The sequence below is a fragment of the Dipodomys ordii genome, unplaced genomic scaffold (assembly GCF_000151885.1).
Source record: "Dipodomys ordii isolate 6190 unplaced genomic scaffold, Dord_2.0 Scaffold27, whole genome shotgun sequence".
NCBI classification, from domain to species: domain Eukaryota; kingdom Metazoa; phylum Chordata; class Mammalia; order Rodentia; family Heteromyidae; genus Dipodomys; species Dipodomys ordii.
Genome location: NW_012267243.1, coordinates 7,480,511 through 7,500,091, shown reverse-complemented (window position 1 = coordinate 7,500,091; position 19,581 = coordinate 7,480,511). Strand labels below are relative to the sequence as shown.

The 19,581-nt window shown below is 42.8% G+C and overlaps 1 protein-coding gene across 1 annotated transcript in view; it reads left to right on the top strand.

Moving 5' to 3' along the window:
* Window positions 1-7,120: 7,120 nt before the first annotated feature.
* The window catches only part of Brinp2 (bone morphogenetic protein/retinoic acid inducible neural-specific 2), a 45,114-nt gene continuing 32,653 nt past the window's right edge, over window positions 7,121-19,581 (top strand). The window contains exon 1 of the mRNA XM_013015613.1: window positions 7,121-7,460. Coding sequence (XP_012871067.1) covers window positions 7,192-7,460 — 269 coding nt within the window. The 5' untranslated portion in view covers window positions 7,121-7,191. The remainder of the gene's footprint in view (window positions 7,461-19,581) is intronic.

Sequence of the window (19,581 nt, the reverse complement as noted above, 5' to 3'; positions counted from 1 at the left end):
TTCTCTGTCCATTTCTGTTCCAATCTCATCTTCCCCATATCCGCTCAGGACCACACGCACTCAGGGCTGCTGGTCATCACTGAGCCAGGCAATCTAGTTTTATGATATGACTGGGTAGAAATTAATCAGGCGTCACAAAGTAGCACCCAATACACATCCCAGTTTCGAAAAAGGTTCTTCGTGAAACCTAGTTAGAGGTACAATGATAGTTGTAGATGCAGAGAGTCAGGCAGGAATAGAGCCAGAAAGCTAAGAAGTCAAGTGACCACAGTATGAAGGCAAATGGAGCCTGGACTAAATTTGCCACTACAGCCACCGCCTGAGCAGCACCAAGGGAGAGACACTGGCAACTCCTTGAGGGATCTCCATGAGGAAACCATTTTTACCTTCCTAGGCTGTTTTCCCACCTGTAAACAACAAAACAAACAACAACAAAATCCCTCGTATTGGGTAAGCTGGTGACTATGGAACACTTTCCACTCTAATAATTTGTGATGAAACAATGAAATAAAAAGAACAGAAAACACACACCCACACGGTATTCAGCACAGGCCAGGCACTTTTCAAGCTTAATAAATATGAACTCTCTGAATCTCCATACCCCTATGAAGTGGTATGGTTAGTATTTGCTTTTCCTTAAAGTCTATTCTCACAGCGACTCCAGTTTGGAACAGCTGACAGGGAGGTTACACTACCTGGAAGAGGAAGGAAGATTGGTTTTCTGGGCCACAAAACTGCCAGGATTTCTTTAAAAATAAATAAATACCTACCTACCCACCTACCTACCTCCGTCATATATATATATATATATATATATATATATATATATATATATATACACACACACACACACACACACACACATACATACATGCATATATATATATAATATAAATAGCAGGAGAAGGATAGAGCTAGCTTTGAGGAAGTGATCCTATCTGTGTAGAAATGAGATTTTAAGGGCTTCAAATTGGGCAGCTCTTCATTGAGAGATTCTCTTTGATCAACATGCTGTCCTTGCCCTCAAGAGTCTGTGAGGCTGAAGAGTCTCTCTGGTCTATACACTGAGACCCTAGCCTCATCATTCAAGGCTCTGGGCAAGTCTGTCAGCTTGTCTGGCTAAGGAAAGTACCAAGGACATTCAGGTGAGCAAGTACATAGCCTCAAATATTGACAGATAACTCTGTCCTTGATATGCGAAGGGCTGGTTATCACCTGGAAAAGCCTATAAATTTGGGGTCTCAAAGGGATGGAACCTACAACAAGGTCTAATATCTATATGTGTGAAATATGTGTGTGTGAATTTTTTTAAAGCTTATTACAGGATCTTGAGCTCTCTTGTTTTTAAAAACTTGTTTTTGTTTTGCTTACCTGCCCCAGGAGGCCAAAAGCTGTATCTATCCTGCTAACCAGATTTACTCCCATGTCTGAGGGTAGTCCTTGTGTACCAACCTTGCTTAATATCTGATTGGCTGCTTGATGGACAGTGGTGGAAAAAAAATAAATAGAGCCGAATTATAGGTCTCAGAGTCAGAATATTGAAGTTTCACATCTACATTTTGTGGAGTGGCCCACAGAGAGCTCATTTGCTTCTCTCATGCTCTCCTCTTAAAGGTCTCGAATTAATGTAAGAGCATTTAGTAAATAGTAATTACGATTAGCTCTTTCCTTTGCATAAATAATCATTAGTATTGTTGACCTGATTCTATGCAGTGAGAACATACACATCCTCACCAATCTTCAGTCATTTCCTGACTAGCAGTGGGGTAAAGCACCAAATGCTGCTTGATGGGTCTGTCCCAGTCCTGGAGATGAAGCCAAAGGTCACATCTTGTACCCTGGGATGACAGTGACAATAGAAGTGTCACACCTGCCTGGATTCAAATGGGGGATGATGGAAGCTGCTAGAGCTCTGTCAGATACAGCCAGGAGCAGGCCTGTGTTCCTCTGTGTGGCGGCAGGCAGGCAGCCCAAAGGAAGAAAGGATGTAGCCACTGACCTGAGCCAATAGCCTCTCCACCCCCACCATTGCTCATAAGAACATTCTGTCTTTTCTCCTGTCTACCTTCCCTTTCGAGGAAAAACAGGTTTTGCTCCACCATGTTGTGGATGACAAGAACAAATAACACTTCTGTGATTTTTTTTCAACTGACACTCTCAGATTTATTCAAGAAAAACATCTCCTCAACAGAGTTGGCCAATTAACCACTTAAATGGCTTGAAAACTTATTTAATGTCACTGCCTAATCACTTTAGGAAATGTCACTGCCCCAGCAGAAAAAAAAAATTCTGCTTTATACCCCACTTCTCTTCCACTCCGTTCTTCCTGAAACACAGAGCTGCCTTCCAAAGAAGACTAAACATTGAATGCTTTTCCTGTTATACCCGGGTCCTTTACATTTGCATAGAATGACGGGATTCCAGCATTGAGAACAATGGTGGAATCATCTCACCTCAAATCATTTTCCTGCTGGCTAAGATGTGGGTCCCATGGGGAAGGGTCTCATCTAAGGGCATCAACTTGTAAATAGCAAAGCAACTCTTTTTCATCATAACTGTAAGTCGTGGAATCGAGGAAGTGAGGGACAGGTAAACCTAGATGTGCCTCTGTGATAGGAGTTCCTGTGCCCTTTGCTCCCCACTCCTGATCTCAATGCTCTCACCTGCGAAAAGGGACCATTGTATTGTTCCTGTGTCACAAGACTTCCACTGGTATTTATTGACAATGGCATGATTAGCAACTTGATTAATTATAATACTTGCACACGCATAGCTTAGCCATACACTAAACTCCGCCAGGCTTTAACCCTTCCCCCTCTACAACAATTTCCCCTGTGGAAATTTTCTATTTCATTTGTCAAGACTTTACACAGATGCCTCAAATCCTAATTGCTCTATCTTTTTGATAGAGGATAAAGTCACCAGGAAGGCACAAAAGAGCCTCCATCCCCACCCCACCTCCTGACCCCCGATGCTAAGTTCTCAGAGTGGTAAGAGACATGATTCTTACAGGCGTGACTATTATGAAGATTGCATTGCCTGTTTTCATGTGGCCTCATCTATACTTGATTTTTTCTATTGACCAAACTGTGACCCATTTAATTTATGGCTTAAAGAATAGATTTGAGCTAATGCACTCAGCCAAAGAAACCCATGACTTGTTTTACTTGTACCTTTGGTGCAAAGCCAGTTTACTATTTGTCTAGGTGTAAAACTGACTTAAGTATGGTGAAAGTAAAAGGAAATGATTTGGCTTTCAAAGATAAATTTATAATGGGTTTTTAAAAAAACAGAGGAACTAGTTCAACTGCTGTGTCAATATACAGACTTATAACACCAAGATTTGCTTGTATAGCCAGCCTTAGGACAAGAAGGAAAAAAAAGAAGCATGATGCTAATTGTTTTATACTGCTGCCTGTTAGCAGTACCACGAGAAGCTGCAGAATTTAGACATTGAAATTTGCTTGACAGGTTGCTATTACAAAATTTTGAGCGATCTCACCATGCAGAATAAACAGGAAGTGACCAAAAGCTCTCTCTTCCCCTTCAAAAGTCAGGTTTTTAAATAACTGTCAACATAGCAACTATTATTTCTATTCTTTAAGGTGAAGGAATATGTTCCAAGGAATTTTTTTAAAGAAAGTTTTGAAGCTTACTTAAAACTCTTATTTCTTAAAAAAAAAGAGATTTTTTTTAAGTCAAAATGTCTTTGGATCTTGAGGAAAAGCAGCGAAGCGGAAACCATGTGATTCCCAGGCCAGGTTTTTCAGAGGCGCAGTGAGCACTGAATTCAGTCATTCTTGCTGTGCTCAGCAGACTTGGCCCAGCAATCAAAACCATTTGATTCTAAGGCTGATATTCCTATAACTAGGCAGGTTCCAGCACATTGTGAGCTCTGAAAAAGCATAATTACAAACAAAAAATGACAAGAAGCACCCTTAATATAGTTGCTTCTTCCAAGGAGCACACAGCTTTCTGCATATCTGCTTACCTGTCCTTAGGAAACTTTCCCTTGACAGGTAAAGGGAGGTTACCATCTCATTGGAAGCCTTGGAGGCCAGTCTACCAGAGGCTCGGGGCTGGCTAAAACCATGGAATTCCACCAGATATATGTAAGGACTGACTTGATGTCCAGATGACAAAAAGTAGAGACGTGACCTCTGAACCTTCATGGGTAGGAGAGTGTAGTTAGGGGTGAGTTGGGGTTGAAACTCAGTAGCACTCTTCTCACGAAACTGAGGTTCCGATTTCTTGGTTGAATAGTAAGTGAGATTGTTCACAGCTCCTAGAGGCTACTCTCAATTCCTTGCCACATGGAACCCACAGGAGTTTATAGAAGAGCTACTTGGCTTTCCTCTTCCCACCCCATCCCCATGGAAAGTGAAGACTCATCTGGGCTATTGCCCCAAGTTATTTATAAGTCTTTGTCCTTACCATCTAAGTGATTGTCTATGTGGACTTGAATGCATTCCACATTCTTCAGATCTCAAACAAAAGTTCAACTGATTGGTACTCCGATGGGGGGGGGGCGGTGATTTCCTCTCATATTCAAAGGTATTTGCCAGACACATTCAAGGGACAGGGTTTAACTAAGACATACACAGAAAGACATGAGTATCTTGGAAGACCTATTTAGAATCCTGATGTGGCTTTCCACCTCACAATGATTGCTCCCTGGCCTCCAGCACCAAGCAGCCACCATCTCCCAAGTGAATATTCTTTCTTCCATCAATACGCCTTTGAAAAACGCAGAGATGTTTTATAAGAGAAATTAATCACTAATGGTAGAGTTCCAGGTAATGTAATGAACACTTGTTTTTGTGTTTCATTACTTCGCCTAGTGTCTGGCACTTAGGCCTCCTCAATTTACATTTCTTCAATAGATGAATATGCGAATGATTAAAGGAGAAATATTTTGGGCATCCTTATCAAATTGCATTTATATAAAAATGCCTACTCTCTTCATGCACAAGGACCATTCCTCCTCTTAATTTCAAATCACTTTTTCCCCCCTGGTAATACATGCTTTCTATAAAACACTGGGGAATTTTCCTTCTTTCTATGGTTTTGTTTTTATACTTAACTTCTTAATCCAAGTGGAACTAAGTTCCTAATATTATGTGTAAAATATCCCATCCCTACTCAATTAGTCCGAGATTCTCTTGTTCATATACGAAGTTCTTACATATAAGGTTTATTTCTGGGCTGTCTTGGTTCATTGATCTGCCTGTCCAATTTGTGAGCCAGTACCACCTATTTTAATTACGAGAATTGTATCCTGTTTTAAGATCTGAGGGGTGGCAGGTGCCGACTCATTATTTCTTCAGTGCCCTCTCTCAGCAAGTTCATTAAGCCCAGGTCTGTCTAACTGCTTGCTCTAGCTCTCTCCAGACAGCACAGCATTCTTTTGCAAGATCTGAACGTGGAGCCAAATCTAGGTTTACATTTCTGCCTCTGCCTTTGCCCAGCTCAGCTCCACTGAGTCCCAGTAAAAATGGAAACTCATAAGAATGCCCTATAAAAACAAACTCACTGTGAGTCTCTAAGCATCTGAGCATCACTCAGCACATTGTAGGACGTCAGTGCCTATCAGCTGGAGGGGAGGGATTAGTCTGAATGTCCAGCCTCTCATCCTTTATCCTTCCATCCTTGTGAGCAAGGACTCTCAAAAGTATCCTCTACAAATGTTGCAGATTTCAATCTACTTTGGAGTGGAGAGTTCTAGGATTTGGACTCAGTTTCAGCCTCTGTGCAGTCCCTCCAGGGTTCTCTGGCTTTAAAGAAATCTTGTGGCTTAGTGAGCTAGAACCATCTTTGACTGCCCTGGGGGCCTTGGAAAAGGTGTGCGAATTGGTGTTGAAGCCCACTTTGCCCGCCTTTATGTGAGTCTGAAAGTGCCAGGGAATTAACACTCATCATCCTAGACAGCCTCTATCTGGGCTTTGGCAGCCATAGAAAATCCTCATGTGGTGAATTACAGGTACTGGGAGTTGGAAGTTATTCTGGCACATGCTAAAGTGGTGCTGGCAGGGAGGGGACATGGGCAGGACTCCGAGAGTGTATGCTATAAAACAAGGACTGAAGAAAGGATTCCAATTCTGGGAAGTCCCACAGTATTGAAGGATCCCAAGTTCCTGCCTAGAGGTTAATAACAGTGACTAGTTGTCCTTAGACAAAGTGCAGGCACTGGAAATCAGAGGTCTGTGATGAGTCACAAGGCAGCCAGGAAATGGAAAGTCTCAAATCTTACTTCTTTCCTGGCATCTTCCCTCCAACTCAGACAAAGCAGGGAATAGACTCATTCATTTCTTCAAAAAGGGTGTCTGAGGGCTGACTTTATGCTCTCAGGAGCCAGGATAGAAAGATCCAAGAATGAGACACAGTGCTGGCCTTGTAGTGCTTACCTGCTGAGGGATGAGGAGAGAGTCTGATTGTCTCGCAGGTACAGCTCTACTCTGAAGATGGCAATGTAGATGTCATTTTCCATTCTATCTTCATCCCTGCCTGACTTTTAACTTAAGAGGAGGTCTTAGATATTATTAATCAATTCTCTTTATTTCTAGAGGCTCCAGGGAAGTGATTTGCCCAAGTTTTCATCCCACTTCATAGCAACAATGGGACTGAGCTCCTTTTCTGTCCTATAATTCTCCATTTGAAAAAAATGAAGCTGTGGCTTGACTGCTATGGAGCTTCTCGAGACAGCAGTGAGTCGAGGAGGTGATCCTAGGAACATATGAAACATTTCCAAGAGACAAATACAGACAGTGGGGCTGGGTGAATCAAGGAAGGAAAGATGGAAGCAACCTAGCATGCGGATTGAGTTACACCACATTCCTTGAGTTCACAATCGGGTCTTTCCACTTCCTGTCTGGCACATAAGCAACTGCCCTAACCTCTCTAAGCCCTTTCCTTCTCATCTATCAAGTGATGACAACAGTGTTTCCCCCTGGCTTTGTTTGAAGAATTAAGTGAATTAAGTGCCTGGGACCACCTTGAGCTGCTAGGGTAAAGGATTCTTAGGTAGATGCCGCTTAAGTTGTGTTGGATGCTTATAGGAACGCCCAGGGTGTAAGGTCAACACACCTAAGTAACATCTCCTTTCCTACTTCTCTAGTTCCAGAGCCCTGGAAGAGCAACACAGAGGGGGAGAGCGTGGCGAGAGAATGAAGAAACCAATCGCCTGGGAGAAGCATGAGGTGGCAGTGTGGCTCTCGGTTTAGAGGGCTTCGGCCGGCCGCCGCCCCATGGGCAGCCTTGCTTGCTCTGGGCCTGCCCGGCTGGGTGCTGGCTGTCTCGGCCACAGTGGTGGCTGTGGTCCCTGAGCAGCATGCGTCCTCGGCCGGCCAGCCCCCGCTGGACTGGCTGCTCACAGACCGAGGCCCCTTCCACCGTGCTCAGGAGTATGCAGACTTCATGGAGCGCTACCGCCAGGGTTTCACCACCAGGTACAGGATCTACAGGTGAGTGGAGATCACCTGGACCCCGCCCAGCCCTCCCTCTCCCCTGCCAGCCCAGTTTTCCAAACAAACAAACAACTGGAGTGACACCAGGCAGGGAAAAGAAGTCTGCCTGCCATGTTGGTTATAAAAAAAAAAAAGAAAGAAAGAAAGAAAGAAGAAAACACACACAGCTGGAAAACCTGCTGATGCCTCCTGGGGGCTTAGCAAAAGGGTTTCTATTTATAGGTTGTGCTGCTTATAAATTGAGGACAAATCAGGCGGCATGGAGTCAGCGTGTGGCCCAGGCTGCCTTAGGAGGTCAGAGTCAAATGCTGGGGCCGAGTTTTAACTAATGGGTTAGATAGTTTTATGAGTGGTAATTACTTAGACATGCAAATGAAGGAAGGGCAGCTCCAGCTCCTGTCTTAGAGGACCTTCTTGACCTGCAGAGGCAGGGACAAACCTGTCCTTACCCTTGGAGACCTCACCCTCTCAGCCTGGCCAGCAGCACAGCTGGCTTTGGGTATGCCAAGAGAAGGGACCTTCTGGGTCCTTGAGGCCTGTATCTGGGAGCATCCGATTTGAAAGTCAAATGCAGCAGCCCTGCTTGGGCCATCTGATGCGGGATAAACTAAGTGTACGTTCCTGGCAGCTTCAAAAATAGAATGCTCTTCTTAGTCCTGACTTTGGGTGAGCCAGCAAGGCTCAGGGACCCCACAAGGGATCTAGAGAAGTTACACAATTTGACAAAGACAAAAAACACACACAATAAATAACTGGTAGATCTAGGATTAGATCCCAAGTAGTCAGACTCCAAAGTCTCTGATTTCCTAAAATACAGTTAGGGATTTTTTCCCCCTTTCCTAGGAGTTTATTTTAATCTGCAGCAACTATATACCCTGTTTAGATTAGTATGAAGCCTCAAACATAAGGCTTTAGGAATATTTAGCACTGGAAGATTCCCAAATGGAAGAGTATAACCTTTTCTAAAGGCCATTCACCTGGTTCATTTAGATGCAGATAAAGGAGCAAGTTCAGAGAGTTAAGGGGCTGGTACTTTGTGAAGTGCAGAGGTATGGAGACATGGAATCTTGAGCTCAGGAGTAGTCTGCTCATGTTCCCTTTCAGGCCATTTCTCTCTCAGTGTGCTTAGCCCCTGCTGGGTCCTGGAAGAGATTATAGTTCACACTTCCTGCTTTGTTGCCTCTGGTCCTTTCATTCTCCTATGACTACAGCTGAAATTCCCACAGTATCACTGAGAGAAAAGAACAATTCAGGCTGAAAGTGGCTCAGTTAACACCTGCTCAGGTATAAACAGATGAGTACAGAGGTATAGAACAGAGGATCAACTCAACTTTGTGTAATATTTAAGATTCTAGTCATATTCTCCCACAAATATCCTATAGGGCAAATTTAGAGTGCTCTCTCTTTTTTTTTTAAATTCAAAGCAAGTCTTTTTTCATCCCACCAAAAAAGAAAAATAAATCAGAAAATCTTAGACTGTGTTTAAGCAAAAAATTCTTCCAGTCCAGTAAAATAAGATTTAATTCACCTTAGACTATTTGCTTTCTACCAAATCTCATAGAAACATTGTTATCTTTAAAATAATTTTTGGACAAAGGATGAACAAATGTAGTGGTGGTACTCACTGGATACTATGTTGAAAATGTTCTATAAAACTTATGGGTAGGGATGGAAAAACTGAGAGAGAATCCAAAAAGAGTTTACCTGACTTTACCTGTAATCACCTTTATAATAACAATAAAATTATTTTTTAAAAGTATATTGAAACTAAAGTTGTTTAAAATCCTAACGCCACTAGCCACTTTGAAGGGCTACAGAAATGAGAAGAGACATACCACTCATATCTGTCCTCCCTCAGTAGATTTTTCTTTGCTCACCAAGCCCCAGTCCCAAATCTGGATAGTCTAGCAGCCAGTTAACGCCTAGGCAGCAGCTTGTAGCTAGCCCATGGGGAAAGTCTGTAATCACTTCTGCACCATCTACTGTTCTATCAGTTGGTAATGGTTTTCTGATCATTTAATGTGACAAGCTCTTAAACTGTGCCATTCTGTTTCTCTGGGGTCAGTTATTGCACATGAACCTGTACTTGGGGAAACAGTAACCAGTCATTCTGACAGGAATGCACTATTCTGATTTGTGATCCCTTGGAAGGGGCAGGGAATGGTCACACACCACTGCTGCATAATTATTCTGAGAGTTTTGCCTTTGGTGATTAAGTAAAATGGTGGTTTCATGGAGGCTTGGGGATTTCCCATTCTTATGGAGAATTTTTTCATATCCTTTCTTTTTTTTTTTTAAAGTTAAATGCCTCTGGAAAATTCAGGACCTTGTTTCCACTGACTGAAGCAAGAAAACTAGTAAAAATATATATTGAGTCACCTCCGAATTTCTTCCCAAAAGAGCTGAGGGAGAAAAAGATGACAGAGACTACTAGAAAAGTTTTTGGAGAAACATTAGGGTCTCAATATTAGGCTTTCAGTCATTGTTCCTCCTTCTTCTCTACTGGGGTTTAAATATAGGGTCTTTGCTTACTAAGCTGGAGAGCTACCACTTGAGCCTTGTCTCTATCTTTACCACCTCACTTAAAAAAAAACTTAAGTCATTTGAATAAGGCATTGCGTTCATTTCTAGGTAAGCCTGGAGTACACTACCATCATTTACATTTACCACTTAGGTAGCATGACAGGTGTTTACTACCACACTCAGCTTGATTGGCTGGGATGGATCCTTGCAGATACTTTTATTGGTAAAGATGGAATCTCATCAACATTTGCCTAGGCTGATCTCAAACCATCATCCTCTCAATCTCCACCACCTGAGTTGCTAAGGGAGCCTCCTGTGAGCCACTGTGCCTGACTTCATTTTATTGTGAAAGAAACGTTGAATACATAGAAATCAGTTGGTATCCGCATGTGCCTTCCACCGTGTAAGAAGGGCTAGCTGTGACAGGGGAGAATGAGACTTTCCAGTGCTGCTGCAAGACTTGGTGAAGAATTTCTTAAAACTCTCACACAACCGGAGAACAACCCTTCCTCCCTTCTAGCTGCAGAACAGATGATGCCAACTTCACAGCGAGGCGCTTTCAATAACCCCCAATCCCACCTATTCTTAGTTGGGTGTCTGAGTGTGCTATCACTTCGAGGAGATGAGTAATCACTCCAGAATAGCTCCAGCCTCTCTAACCGTGGACCCCCACAGAGTGTTGCTTGCTCCATTACATATTTGTATTAAGAGTGAAAACTCCGAGTCAGGTGACTGTTCCTAGTCCTGGGGATGCAGCTTACTGGCCCTTACAATGTTGGGCAAATTATTTAATTCTCTCTTTCTTAATTTCCTTATTTGTAAAGTGGACACAAAACCATTGCCCCCTTAATGGTCTGATGTGAAAATCAAATGAGTTAATTGCTATGAGGCACTTAGAACAGTGCTCAGTAAGTAGTACCTATTATTGTTACATTGTCCTCAATAAATATTAGCCTATACAAAAACCATAACGCAATGGGCGCTATCTTTGCCATAACGTATGCCAAGGGCTTAGTAATCCACCACCTATATTAGGAAGGGGAAAAGTGTTTTCTGTTTACCTTTCAGAATCACATTAACCCTTACCACTCAATCTAGCTCTTTGGTGGAAGAGAATCCCAACTAAAGAGTGAGTGAATTTTCTCTGGCCAAAGGTGCCACCAGAGGGAGCAAGATGGTATCCAGGGTACATTAGAGTTGCCCCCAGTGTAGCACGTAGCAATTGTTTCTCCTGACAGTAAATGATTGAGCTGCAGTCCTTAGTCTTGTGGGCTGGTTCTTTGTGGGCTCCTGGTCCAAAGGAAGGAATGAATATACAGTCACAGGCTGGTGCTGGTAAGAGGAGACAATATACTCACCAGTTAAGCCCTCCTAAACAACAGGATGGGTTTGGGGGGTTATCACATCTAAAAGCTTTAATAATCCATTGAATAAACCTCTCAATGTGTTCTCTAGCTGTCAGACCACCATTTGAGCAATCAGCCCACGTCTCAGACACTGTCTTTTTTTTTATTGTAAAGATACTATACAGAGGGTTACAGTTACATGAGTGAGGTAATGAGTACACTTCCTCTTGAACATTGTTACCCCCTCCATTGTTTTCCCCCTACCATCCCCTCCCTCCCTCCCTTCCCCAAGGTTCTTTTTTTTTTAATTGTGATTAAGTGATTACATAATTTCCAGAATTTCACAGTATTGTGGAATAATGATGCTCATTTAAAGTCACAAGTTCATTCTAACTTTCCTGGAGCAAATTGTCTATCACAGTCTGTAACATATAACGGTGTTCACATGTTATACACCATACATGTGATCAGCAGCATGGGGATATTTGGTAGTGGTTCAACCAGATGAGTGGGAGTTCTTTGTTTCTTAAGTCCTGTTAGTTTTGTCATATCACCTAACATTTTGGATTTAGCATCCACTTATCAGGGAGACCATGTATCGTTTGTCTCTTCGCTCTTGGCTTACCTCGCTCAACACGATTCCTTCTAGCTCCATCCATTTCCCTGCAAATGCCATTATTTTGTCATTTCTAATGGCTGCATAATATTCCATTGTGTATAGATACCACAATTTTTGGATCCATTCATCTGTGGTGGGGCATCTGGGTTTTTCCATATCCTAGCTATTGTGAACAGTGCTGCAATAAACATGGAGGTGCACATGTCCTTGTATATTGGTTCCTGTTGTTCAGGGTAGGTGCCTAGAAGTGGTATGACTGGGTCGTAAGGGAGGTCAATCTTCAGCTTTCTGAGGACCCTCCAGACTGCTTTCCAAAGTGGTTGTATAAGTGTACATTCCCACCAGCAGTGTAATAGGGTTCCTCTTTCTCCACATCCCCTCCAGCATTTGTCAGACACTGTCTTTTAACAGGGTAGTAATAAGAGCTAGAAGAGAAGAGAGTCTGACTCTAGTTCCATTTGTGACTCCTAAGTTTCCCCTCCACAGTCCCCACTGTAATAAAAGCTTAAGTGGCTAGCCTCTCAGGAGCATTACGGGAGATGGGACTATTGGGGTCTCAGACAGTAAAACAGAGTTGTTCAAGGTCAGAGAGGTAGCTAGTTACTGCCAGAAATAGCACTCAGGGCTCCTGACTTGAAGTCTCCTGCTCATTGCTCTTAGACCACGCCACTTCCCTATGACTGCTGAGTGCATCTTCATCATAACACACCACCTAATCAGGCCCTTAAATTGAGCCGATGCAAATGTAAATATGGTTTCTTGAAACACTCTAGCAGTAATGTTCCATTCTCTCCTTGCTACAAATCAAAGTAAGAAGCAGTCTGGTTTTTTTTTTTTAAATTTCTTTTTGTATTAAGGTTTTAATAGAGAGATAATCATGGCATTGGAAAATATCCAAGCCACTACGATGAAACACTTAAAACTCGGAAAGAATAAATTAAAATTAAGAGACAGCATTAGGAATCATACAGAACAAGTGCATGTAATATGGTGGCTGAGAGGAAAGCAAAGCTAGATATAATTCCAAAATATTGAACTTAGTCATTATTACCTATGTTTCTACCTACATCTTTTTTTTATAAAGGAAGGATTTGGGGATGTATTACATGTCTTTTGAGGGGAAAAAATAGAAACTAAACAAAAAACATTAAATAATTGCCTTCACTGAAAAAAGAGGACCAAGTTTCTGGAAAAAAAAACCTGGCAAATTTCTACAACGCAAATAGAACAAAGCTGAAAAACAAGACAATGTAGGATACACAAGGCTAGAATCAGATGGTATGGGGGTCAAGATAAAAGTTTCCAGCAGACATTGAAACAATAATCCTGTGAGAAGACAGTGTATTTGAAATTTATCAGGATAGGGGAAAAAAGTAAGATTTGGAGTTAACTTACATGGAGAAAAGCTAGGAATAAGAAGACACAGATATTAGTGTCACCCTCATGACTGGTATTGACTGCTAATTGGAGACCAGTAGCCTCAGCATCATCTAAGAACTTTTGCCACTAGCCTATGAAGAGAGTGTCTGAGAAGTGAGCTGATGGTTCAATCATGGTCTGGAAGTTTTAATACACACTGAGAGGTTAGTCAATGGAAATGTCAAGATTTTGAGTGTGATATCCAAGAAGATATGAGGAGGAGGAGGAGGAGGAGGAGGAGGAGGAGGAGGAAGACCCATCCCACACCTATAGAGGTGTGATGACACCTATTAAAGGTGTCATCATGGGAAGGCCACCTCCTCCACAATCCAGCTGTGGTCTTGACTGTACTTAGACAGTATGTTACAAATGGAAGAGAATTGTAGTCATGGGAGGTTACACGTAGGATTTATTAGTGCCACAGCCTGTGAACGTGTAAGAATAGTTGTTGCAGCTGGGAGAAAAGTTTAGAGGTGGAAAAGGCTGCAGCGCCTAGAAGCAGCCTGTGGGTGCCTCCTGGGAATGGGGAAGTGAGGAGCCAGAGAGCAGCTGTGGAAGCAATCACCGGAGCAGCTCTGGAGCTGATTTATCATCCAGACCACGTCTTGCCGACTAACAAATACTGATTTAGATAAACAGCGAACCCTAGGAGAGACACCATCTCCAATTAAGAGATCACAATCCACATAAATAAATGGCAACCAAAGACAACTACGGGCTGCTTAGGTAAATCCCAGTGATTTCTGAGACGTTCGTTATAGCTCCAGAGATAGAGGTGGCACTATCATGCAGCTGCAAGGTTTTGAGAAGGAAGGCCTCGTTTTCCTGTGGATGCTTGGGTGAGGAAGGAGGTTAGCTCTTCTGGAAGAAGGATCTGGCCGATCTCTGAAACTCTCCTGGGATTATATTTTGGCTTTACTGGAGTTGGTTAGAGCAGAAGGTGAAAAAGGAAGGTACATGAATCAGTAGTATTGTGATAGAAATTAGTCAACATATAAGGCTACTTGGTGATCACGAGGCTGCATCTCTGATCACAGGTATTCTTTCTGTTCACAGGTATGAGGTAGGTCAGGGCTGGAAAAAAGATAGCTAAAGTTGCTTTAATCAGCAGTCTCGTTCTGCTTAACTGTATAGCCCCCCCTCTGGCAGGTAAATATTGATGTGGATTATAGACCCAGAAAAAGGCATTTTTAGTCCTTCATCAAAGAATTTTCTTCCAGAAGTCTCAGCAAATCCTCATCCTTGTATGGAGAATCTCATCTCCATCTCTGGTGTGGAAACACACCACAAATAGCAGACCTATATGAAGTCCCAGTTATGCAAGACACGCAAAGAAATAGCACTGAATGAAAAAAAAAAGGATTCAGCTCCTGGAAACAGTAGAGAGAGCATAGAAACAACAGCAGTTCCAGAGTGACATTTGTGCTATATTCCTTCATTCAGTCAATGTTTTGTTTTTGTTTTATTTGCATTGGTTATTTTCAAAGTAAGGTCTCATTTTATGTTCAGGTGGGCCTGGACTATGATTTTCTTACTTGCATTTCCCTTTGCAGTTGGGATGATAGGTGCTTGTCAACACACCAGCCATTTTGCTTCCCTCCTGGCTTGAGATGATAGGCCCAGCTATGGGTTCAAGTGAAGCCTCACGAACTTAATGCTCAGGCTGACCTCAAACTGCAATCCTCCCAACCTCTGCTTCCTGAGTAACTAGGATTGCAGATGTGAGCAATTGTTCTTATGGAACTTACAGATAAATTCATGTGGACAAAGTGCTCGATTCCTCTCCATAGAAATGTCAAGGGGAAAGTCTGGAATGAAATGTCAGGCATAGGCAACTGTGGGGGGAAACTAGGGCTCTTCATGTGGAGCTGGTGGGATGGGTGGTGTTGCAGAATGAGGTGCAGTAAATGGGGCACAGGCTCTAAGTTAGGACCTGAGCAGCCAGTGCTGCTTGTCCAATATGACTGTCAAGAAGTACATATCTCTCCTTTCCCTGTCTGTATTTTGTTTCTCTCAAATGCTCAAAATGTCCCTCAGGCACTGATTTCTTCCAGGGAGCAGTTAAAAAAAATCCCATGGAGGAACATGCCATTTTTCAGCATTACAGAGAAATTAAATAAAGCTAAAATAATTGTGTGTCTGCAGAAGGCAGGACCAAAGCAAATGCTTTCTGTTCTTCCTTCGCAGAAATGGAGTACATGCTCACCAGGTGAGAAAGTAGTGGTCAGTATTATAGGGTTCTATAAGGCTAGTGATTTAAGTGAAACTTCAGCATTGTGCTTGAAAATTGAATTAAACACCATTTTAATACCTCATGCATTTGCTCCCGTAAGTTTTATGGATGTTCTCCTTTGTGAAAAGCATTATTCTGGGAACTATAGCTAGATACAAAAAAAATAGAGAAAATACAGCTCTACTAGTTTCTGGTAGATAGGTAGCTAGTTTTGGTGATAGCACTAGAAACACATTAGGCCATAGCATCTATGTTCTCAATGACTGGTAGATTCAGTCCATGGGTTTTTGGTCAGAAGTCTTAGGATACCATTCCCAACTTCCCCCAGTACACAACAAACCTTACCCCCAAATTTTCTACATCTTTTGGGGACTATACCCAAGTTGGCTATCTTGGCTTGAGATAAGATTGCAAAGACGCTTTGTAAAGAGAAATGAAAATGATATCATGCAACAAGTGAAAGGTGGGCCCAGAGTGGCCACATGAACAGGGCAATACCAATTTTGTTTTCAGATGAGCTTTAGCAAAGAGATCTTGAGTCTATCAGGCAGAGCAAAGGAGGTTTAATTTTCACTTTGAGAAATAATTCATTTTATTCATGAATGAACTGCTGCTCAGAGATACACATATGTGAAAAGGAGTGAGGAACACAGTGTCTGAAACTGTTACCCCAGCTTCAGGCAGACAGGTCCTCAGGCTGGGCATGTGCTGCTGCAGCAGCTCCTCCTCCTCCTCCTCCTCCTCCTCTTCCTCCACCTCCTCCTCCTCCACCTCCTCCTCTTCCCCCTCCCCCCTTCTCCTCCTCGTTCCTCCTCTTGAGGAGCAATTTATCTGTGTCAGAGGCTCTCGTTCATTTTTTAAATTTTTTTTTAAATTCAGCTTCTGCTACATTTTTCCTACCTCAGAATTTCTCACATCTCACACAAGAAAATTATTTCCCTATGTGGAGCTTAGAACAATGAACGGTACAGGATGGCGGCGTTCTTCATCCAGGGCATATCTGTATGCTGGCATCTATTTGTGCTAGCACTTCACAAGTAATGGGGCATGGCCCGGGCCCCAGAGAATCCAGCCAGGATGGAAGATCCAGGTGGGGAGAAACTGTAGGCTGAGTCCATAATGCAGTGAGAGCAGTTTGATCCTCATGCCAATCACTCAGGGCCTCTTCCAGGATGAGAAGCAGGTGCATCTGCTCCCACGGTGCACAAGACAATCCGGTTTGGACTGCAGTCTGAGCTAGGAACTCCGATCCTACTTTTTTCCCCACTGTCTCCTACTTAGAAATAACTGGATCTGACTGTCCATCTAACTGATTAGCCCAATCCTAAGTAAAGTGAACTGGAGAAGACCTCGCTGGAGGTTCAAGGAAGTTCTGCCTCGTGGATGACCTGTGAGGAGGAGGAAATAGCTAGAAGGTTCATTTACTTGAGACTACGCATGTCCCAAAGACAAGAACTGGTTATGAGCAAGAATCATAGTGCATAAACTCTATGCAGTTTTGAAGCATTGATGGAAACACTAGGCTCTCTCTAACCTCCCTCATTTTTCCATGGGAAGAAAAGAGGAAGGGAGGGAGGGGCAAGAAAACTGAGAGTTTGTGTGTGTGTGTGTGTGTGTGTGTGTGTGCCAGTTCTAGGCTTGAACTTAGGGCTTGGGCACTGCCCCTGAGCTTGTTAGCTCGAGGCTGATGCTTTGCCACGTAAGCCATAACTCCACTTCAGCTTTTTGGGTAGTTAATTGGAGATAAGAGGTTCACGGATTTTCCTGGCCAGGTTGGCTTCAAACCTTAATTAACCCTTAGATTTCAGCCCTCCTGAGCAGCTCGGATTAGAGGCATGAGCTAGCAGTGCCCCAGCTAAAACGGACAGTTCTGAGACGGAAAATGGAGTTGGCCCAATATCTATTTAACTTAGGGAAATAATGCAAAGAGTTTTCTCAATGCTAATATTAATGACATTGATCAATCATCACAGCTAATATGCATGGAACACTAATCATAGATTCTGCCTTTTACAAAGTGATTATGTACATGAATTAAAATTATTCTAACAAGGACCCTATGGGGTGCACTATTTGTATCCTCATAATATGAAGACACTACCAGGAGGAGGGAGGTAGCAATTACCCTATAACAGGGGGTCTGATGATTAAAAGCTTATTATTTAACCAAATATACTGTATATGTCTGTGATAATAAATGTTCTGAGAGAAATGATGACCCCCGTGGCTCCTCTTCTAGCATCCCAGTAGATCTCTGGGATGCAGGAGTTGGGCCCCAGAGGGGCAGGCAGGTGGCTCATCCCTGTAAGGACTATGGAGTCCTCTTTTCCAGCAGAATCCCCCATGTGCCCCCAGCTCTGGGGAACCCTGCATGGGAGGAAGCCACAGATGTATCTTCCTGAGACACTGCACCTCTGCGAGTCGGGTGTGTGTTGGCTCTGCATTTCCTGTGTGTTTCTACAAGGATGTAGTGTGAATCAAATTTCTGTAAATCGAATCTTCTACTGGAGGGACCCCCTTAGTGCCATTTCCAAAGATGCAGTATCTTATTTCTTGCCTGGAAATGTCTTATAAAAATTCAGTGTTAAGTAAATCTCTAGCCCCTGCCTTTAGGAGCAGGGAGGTACTGATTTAAGAAACATACATGTCCACTTGGATATGTCATAGATTTCAAGGAATATCTTCATAAAGCCAGAGGAAACATGCAGTGCCGCAAATAACTTGTTTATTGGGTGACTATGAAGGCGGTTTTGTTTTTAACAGGGACAAGATTGGTGTGTGCTCCTGGACAGTGCTACTTGCCATCACATCGACAGTACATGGTACAGTCAGATGAGGGAATGAAAAACAAAACTACATCCCAACCTACACATGGTGACTTCTGAGTCCATGTTAGGATGTGTTGGTACAGCTGTGGGAAAAAGCACGACTCTATTCCACAGGACATAGAGATGCAACTCTTTCCCAAGCCCAGAAAAGTGCTTCAAAACCACTTCCCCCCCACACACACACCTCCTGTAAACCAACTGTGGATGTCAGAGTAACTACAAAGTCTCACGCCATGGGCAGGAGGCTCTGAGGAGGGTAAAGTGAAACTGCCACACACTAGTGCTGCTCCCAGTGCTTCATTTCAATCCCCAGTGCCTGGGAGAACTCTCATTTTCCTTGTGTGTCAGGAGAGCCTGGCCTCACCTGGGGACATGCTAGTGACGGAGAAGGAACAGGAAGAAAGGCTCTCAGGGGATCGACTTCTCCTGGATCTGCAGAGGCACATAAACACGCACTGATCCCTCAACATGGCTACATCGTTGGTTTACTAGTAACAGAGATAAACTTTAGCATCAGAAGCCAGCTTCTTGCTCTCTGGTTCTGGGTATATTTTATCCTGTGAGTCTTAGAAAGAAAACAGGAAAAAAAATCCTTTCTATTGGCTTGGTTTGTGGAAAAGTGGGACTAGACAGAAGAAAATGACTCCAGGCTGAATACCTATATATCTATATATCTGTATACCTCTATACCTATATCTTTATCACCTTCTATCAGCACAAGATAGAACTATATATATTGTTGTACCTGTAAATCATAGCCAGGCAAGAAGATGAAAGCTGAGAATAATAAGATTTATTAGCCTAAGTTGGGAGACAAAAACCCACTAGTGCAGCAAATAAGAATAGGGAATGCCCAAATCTGTGAAGTAGAAGGAAGCTTCAGAATCAATCACCTGTTTCTCCATGAATGACACACTTAAACTAATTTCCGTTGAGCAGACCAAAACACTGTAAAGACCTTCTTGAAACTGAATCAGCCTGTTTTCCCATAACTTGACTTATGAGTCCTGACTCAACTTTCTCTTCTGCAGAACAAGTCTAAACGCCTCTTCTTCACAGCAGATCTCTAGATATTTGAAATAAGTTATTATTCTTTCTGATTCTTAGACTCGTTAGCTCTCTGTAAATCCCTCTTCCCAGGGGTTCTTCT